Below are 7,134 nucleotides of genomic sequence, written 5' to 3' on the forward strand. Positions count from 1 at the left end.
GAGATAGAGCGATGGTGATTATTCCATAATATAATCGGAGGTTACCGACCTTACGTCACTCCGATAGAGTTATAGCTTTCTTTGGGCTCTCATGCATGCTACTTATATATATATATATAGGATATGGGGGAAGGCGAGGCGTTATAGACGCATGACCACCTGATCAGCTAGTATATTATGATATCGTCCAGGACGCGGGATATATGGTTAAATGGATCGGGCCGTTCATTCCTCGGCTATATATATATATATATATATATATATATATATATATATATATATATATATATATATGGGGGAAGGCGAGGCGTTATAGACGCATGGCCACCTGATCAGCTAGTATATTATGATATTGTCCCGGACGCGGGATATATGGTTAAATGGATCAGGCCGTTCATTCCTCGGCACTATTATGTATATAATATATAGATGGATCGTTCCGTTCGTTCCGCAGCAAAATGATATGCTTTTGGATCGGGCTGCACGTTCCGCAGCAATTCTATTTTATGTATACGTATATGAGAAATGTTTTTATGAAAGGAAAGTTAAGCATGCATGGTATCCGCCTTAAGAGGCACTCAGATGTGCAGGTTACCCTTTTCCCTCATAATATGCTCCATGTGTCTTATTATATTATTGTTCATGCCTTATATACTCAGTACTCCGTTCGTATTGACGTCCCTTCTTGTGGACGCTGGGTTCATACCCGCAGGTAAACAGGTAAACGCGTCTCGGCTTCTAGGAGTTCCACCACAAGGCCCCGAAAGCGCTCCAGTTGTTCCGGAGCTGCGCCCAGCGGTACTACTCTTCTCAGATATATTTGGGCACGGTGAAACCCCCGCCCGTCCTAGTGGATTTATGTTTATTTAGAGGCTCGTAGACGTACGTGTGTGGGTAGATGTTTAGTAACCTTGTCCGTCCTTGTTGTTGTATAATATTTTGGTCAAGCTTATTGATATATGATTGCGGGCATAACTATGGATAGCTATATTAAGTGAGATGTTCATAAATTATCCGTGTGACCCACCTAGTAGTGAGAAAGGAATGTTAGATCAGAGGTACTCGGTAAGCTAGTACTGGGTACCCATCATGGCCTCTATCGGGGTCGTGACAGTTTGTTGCGCGTAATATATGGGCACCGTGTTGTTAGGGGTGGGTATGTAGGTATTTGGGGGAGGTGAAGCATATGCCTCCATCGTAGAAATATTCCCTTCTTTTGGGTTTGGGTTTGGGTTTGGGATTGGGATTAGGAGTGTGGGATATGCTAGCCACGTCTTCCTTCTTCTTGCAAACGAACCCGGCTGAGCTTGAACCAGCAGATTTTTCACCAGTTATGATTCGGCCAGTCTTGAGACTATCTTCTATAGCCTCGCCTATTTTGACCAATTAAGAAAAAGGTCTTCCCGCCATCGAAAGCATTCTATCATAGAAATCTGTTTCTTGCGAACAGATGAAAAATGACACGAATTTTTCTTCGCCCATAGGAGGTTGTACTCGGGCAGCCTCTGTTATCCACTTGCTTGCATATTCACAGAAGTTTTTAGTGGACCTCTGCTTTACTTTCTCCAAATAGTATCTATCTAGCACCGTCTCCATATTAAAGCGAAATCTTTCCATGAAAGTCGCAGCCATGTCTTCCCATGTGTTACGCCTCTCGTTATCGCCGTAAGAAGTCCTATGCTTTCCTAGTTGAGTATGCCCTTGGAATGGAGATCAGTACCTGAGTTTTGAGATATTAAGTGCCTTACCCCTCGTATACTGAAGTATAAGCATATGTTCTTTGCAATATTATGGGATAAGAAGTTAATCCAATCAAATCGACGTGAATTGGAATGACTCAGGAAAATCTGCAGACACCAGTCAGCTTCGATGGGCCGTCGACATGTCGACGGGCCGTCGATCCACGCCGTCAACATTGATGCAATCTCTGAATCTGCAGGTGAAAATCAACGGAGAAAGTCGACAGACCGTCGACACGTCGACGGGTCGTCGACCCTCCCATCGACCCGTATCACTGGAACTTTCTAGTTCCATCTATAAATAATTAGTCCCACGATTTCATTCCTCATTTCCTCATTCTCAGACCAGAAAAAACCTTTAAATATTTCCTCTCATTACTTTCTATTATATTGGAAGAATTTTAGCAAGATCCGAGTCCCGTAAACCCGAGCTAGTGAAGAAAAAGGTTGTTCTTAAGGTTTCCTTGAAGTTGATGAGCTTGGGAATTGGAGTTAGAGTTTGATTCTTGGTATCCTAGTTCCTTCAAGGTATGTATATGATTCTTATCTTTGTGTTTGAGTAGTTATCAAGAATTTTAGCGATTTTAAGCAAAGGGAATATAATTATGGAAGTGGTAAGTTGAATAAAGGTTAAGGTGAAACTAAGGGCTGTTTTGAGAGAGGATTTGGAATAGACTTGGCTATATTTTGATATGTAAGAATTGATATTGAGGTTGTGGATGTTGTTGTCGATGTTTGAGTTGAATTAGATAGTAAGTGATGGAAATGGTCTAATGGTGGCTTATGTTATCTTGTTTGTAGACTTACGAATTCGAGAAGTAGACGTTGGACGATTAGATACGCTCCAAAGTATGTTAAGGCTGTCCTTTTTTATTCTTTTGGCATGATCCTTATTATCTGAAGGAACATAGTAAGCGAACAAGTTTCAAAAACTTTACTCTTAGATGGTAAATGATTCCTTGTGTCCTTGATCTCCTATGTTTTATACCTATGGCTTCCAGAGATCTTATGTTGCTCAGAGTAGTTCAGAGTGTTGTTTTTCGAGTCTTTCATGCAATTATATATATGTACAGCTATTTTCTTATACCACGCCGTGCTATAGTTGGCCGGGCAGGCACGTAGATGTGCACACCACTACAGTGGGCAACTTATGATATCGTCCTGGACGCGGGATGATGATGATAACACCGTGCCTATATAGCCGGGCAGTATACTATTCATTTGATAATAACACCATACCTTTATGGTCGGACAGTTCACTATATATAAAAACATATATGATTTTTAAAGAGAGCATGAATATCATATACCGCAGAGGCACTTTTAGTTATACGGAGTTACACCGATGTTTTTAGATATTCAGTCATGCGTGCATGCACTCAGACAGTCAGTTACCTTATGAGTTTCATATTCCTTTCATGATTTTTATGTATATGTTACTCTTATGCCTTACATACTCAGTACATTATCCGTACTGACTCCCCTATTGCTCGGGGGGCTGCGTTCATGCCCGCAGGTTTAGGAAGACAGACGGACGGTCCAGCTCAGTAGGACTCCTATCCAGCGGTGGTCGGTGCGCTCCACTTGATCCGGAGTTGTAGTCTATTTTTGTATGCTATTCTTTTGAGATGTGTATGTATATGGGTATGCCGGGGCCCTGTCCCGTCCTTTCTATAGCTTTATGTTCCAATAGAGGTCTGTAGACAGTTGTATGTAGATGACATGTGATGTAGTCTTGTTGGCTCCTATTCTTTATGTACAACATATGTAGCGGCATATTCGGCTTGCACCATTCTTTTCAGCATATATATATTATGATGGTACAGAGTTCATGATGTTATCCTTTCATGAGTCAGTATAGTTCAGATCAAATTATTCATGGGCCCTTGGTATTCAGTGTTATCCAGGTATGAGTATAGGGGTGTTTGGTACCTAGAGGTCAAGCACTCCTCATAACTCATCAGCTTGAGTCGTGAAAGAAATGGTATTAGAGCAGTTTCGTCCTAGTGTTATCTACAGATCGTGTCTAGTAGAGTCTTGTTTATGGGTGTGTTGTGCACTACACTTATAAAACGGGGAGGCTGCAGGACATTTAGGAAATTGTCATTCCTTCACTCTTAGATCGTGCGATAGAGCCATATGTTAAGAGTTCGCCTTCTAAGGATTTGTTCTGATTTCAGCGATGTCTCGCAAGAAAGCTACAGCTGCCCAGAAGGGCGAGGGAGTGGCTAGTGAGGCCACTAGCCGCACTGGGCCGAGCTACTGTAACTCGGGCGAGTCTCGCAGTGAAAGCCCATCTCGACTTCGCATACCCCACCTCCGGCCACCGTCCAAAGGCTCCTCAAGATCCTCGACAGGACGCACTGTGCCAAGATATACGGGATGATATGGCGCTTGGCTGACCGATCGGTAGCCGCCTGTGCTCGGCCGTGGAGTTGGTATTGATCAGGCAGACCGAGCAGGTAGTGCGAGGGTTAAGACTTTCCTTGGGTTAGATCCTCTAGAGTTCTCCGTGTTGAGGCAAAATATGGACCTCCAGGACTTTATTAATAGTCTGCAGAGGACTTCGAGGTTATGCACTCTGATGAGGTCGAGTCAGTAGAGTTGGCTTCTTATAGGCTTTGTGATGTTGCAGTGCAGTGGTATCAGACATGGGAGCTATCTAGGGTAGAGAATGCCCCTCCAGCCATTTGGCAGGAGTTTTCAAACGCCTTTATTCATCATTATTTGCCACCAGAGGTTTGACGGGCCCGAGCAGAAAGATTCTTGCATATTGAGGTGGCAATATGAGTGTTCAAGAATACAGTGTTCTTTTTAATTCATTGGCTAGGTATGCCCCAGCTATGGTGGCTGAGATAGAGGATCGAGTTCATCGTTTCGTATGGGTCTAGGGTCACATTTGATTGATGAGTGTACGACAACTGCGTTACAGCCGGGTATGGACATTTCCCATATACAGGCATATACATAGAATCTGGAAGATCGTAAGCGCCATCGAAGGACAGATCGCGAGCGTGATCGGGGCCATAGTAAGAGGGCTAGGTCTTTAGATATGGCTGGTAAGTTCAGAGAAGGACAAAGACAGTAGTATTCTCGGTATTCATTTCACCCAGCGGGGAGTGCACCTCCGCATTTTTCAGGTCTGAGATTTGATCGGTCTTCTTATTCCGGAGCAGGCCACAGTTCTAGAGCTTCGGGTTCTCAGCACAAACTAGAGTCAGATCAGGTTAGAATACCTTTGCCTCGGTGTACCTACTGTGGTAGATTACATTCCGGCCACTGTCGATTTGGATATGACGATTGCTATGCTTGTGGCCGGCCAGGTCATGTGATCAGGGAGTGTCCGTCGAGGGGTGGTGTAGGTATTGTTTTGCCTACCGGGTCCGTAGCTGGTTCTTCTTCATCAGTACGCTCCTCAGGGCAAGGTTCTTAGATACCAGCAGGACGTGGTAGAGGAAGGAGTGGAGCATCTAACTCGAGCAGTCCTCAGAGCCGCATTTATGCCTTAGCTGGTAGACAGGATCGTGAGACGTCTTCTGATGTTGTTACAGGTATATTATCTTTTTTATCCTATGATGTATACGCACTGATTGATCCAAGTTCTACCTTATCATATGTTACTCCATTTGTTGCCGGTAAGTTTGGGGTAGAGCCTGAATCGATTAAACCGTTTGAGGTACCTACGTCAGTTGGTGATCCAGTTATAGCTAAGCGAGTATATTAAGGCTGTGTAGTGATAGTTTGTAATCATCATACCCTAGAAGATTTGATTGAGTTAGACATGATTGATTTTAATGTTATTATGGGCATGGATTGGTTGGCTTTCTGTTATGCTAATGTTGATTGTAGAACAAAGATAGTTCGATTCCAGTTTCCTGACGATCCAGTCCTAGAGTTGAAAGGTAATGCTGCTTCACCGAGGGGTAGGTTTATTTCCTATCTTAAGGCAAGAAAAATGATCAGAAAAATTTATATTTATCACCTAGTTCAAGTTCAGGATGTGCAAGGCATTCACTGACCCTTCAGTCTGTCCCTGTGATTAATGAATTCCCAGAAGTGTTTCCAGATGAGCTTCTAAGCATTCCGCCAGAGCGGGAGATTGATTTTACTATTGATTTACTACCGGATACTCAGCCAATATCCATTCCCCCTTATAGAATGGCGCCTGCGGAGTTGAAAGAATTAAAGGAGCAATTGAGAGATTTACTCGAGAAGGGCTTTATTAGGCACAGTACATTGCCGTGGGGAGCACCGCTATTATTTGTAAGAAAGAAGGATGGCTCTTTGCGAATGTGTATTAATTACAGGCAATTGAATAAAGTGACTATAAAGAATAAGTATTCGCTTCCGAGGATTGATAATTTATTTGATCAGTTGCAGGGTGCTAAATATTTCTCGAAGATAGATTTAAGATCGGGATATCATCAGGTTAGGGTGAGCAGGAAGAAATTCCAAAGATGGCATTCAGGACTAGATATGGGCACTACGAGTTCCGTGTCATGTCATTCGGTTTAACTAATGCTCCAGCTGTATCATGGACTTGATGAATCGCATATTCAGACCCTTCCTAGACCTGTTCGTGATTGTGTTCATAGATGACATTCTGGTTTATTCTTCGTTAGAGGCCGAACATACAGATCATCTACGTGCAGTGCTTAGAATTCTTCGAGATAGAGAGTTATATGCGAATTTTTCCAAGTGTGAGTTCTGGTTGAACTCTGTGGCTTTTCTAATTATTTCAGATAAAGGCATTAGAGTGGATACTCAAAAGATTAAAGCTGTGGAGAATTGGCCAAGGCCCATGATACCAATAGAGATATGTAGTTTCTTGGGCTTAGCAGGATATTATAGAAGGTTCATGGAAGGATTCTCTTCTCTTTCAGGACCATTGACTAAGCAGACTCAAAAATCAGGTAAGTTCCAGTGGACACATGCATGTGAGTGGAGTTTTCAGACATTGAAGGACAAGTTGACCTCAGCACCTGTCTTGACTCTTCTAGAGGGAACAGATGGCTATGTGATATATTGTGATGCTTTAGGTATTGGGTTGGGATGTGTGTTGATGCAACATGGCAAGGTTGTTGCTTATGCCTTCAGACAGCTGAAGAAGCACGAGAAGAATTATCCCACCCATGATCTTGAGTTAAACGTAATGATCCATGCCTTGAAAATGTGTAGACACTACTTATACGGTGTTCATGTTGATATTTATACTAATCACAAGAGCCTCCAGTATATCTTTAAGCAGAAGGACTTGAACTTACGTAAGAGGCGATGGCTAGAGTTGCTGAAAAATTATGACGTTGATATTCTGTACCATCCTGGAAAGGTAATGTAGTAGCTGATGCTCTTAGTCGTAGATCCATGGGTATCCTATCATATGTGCAGCCGGAGA

The 7,134-nt window shown here is 42.8% G+C and overlaps 1 protein-coding gene across 1 annotated transcript; it reads left to right on the top strand.

Annotated features, from left to right (window-relative positions):
- Positions 1 to 4,791: 4,791 nt before the first annotated feature.
- LOC132046236 (uncharacterized mitochondrial protein AtMg00860-like) lies at positions 4,792 to 6,778 on the top strand (the record flags this gene model as incomplete). The annotated part of the gene is made up of 5 exons (XM_059436803.1): positions 4,792 to 4,798; positions 4,916 to 4,965; positions 5,173 to 5,290; positions 6,362 to 6,439; positions 6,482 to 6,778. Coding segments are annotated over exons 1-5 (550 nt in total), but the record flags the coding sequence as incomplete, so codon positions are not given.
- Positions 6,779 to 7,134: the final 356 nt, after the last annotated feature.

The sequence above is a fragment of the Lycium ferocissimum genome, unplaced genomic scaffold (genome assembly GCF_029784015.1).
Source record: "Lycium ferocissimum isolate CSIRO_LF1 unplaced genomic scaffold, AGI_CSIRO_Lferr_CH_V1 ctg9989, whole genome shotgun sequence".
In the NCBI taxonomy this organism is placed as follows: domain Eukaryota; kingdom Viridiplantae; phylum Streptophyta; class Magnoliopsida; order Solanales; family Solanaceae; genus Lycium; species Lycium ferocissimum.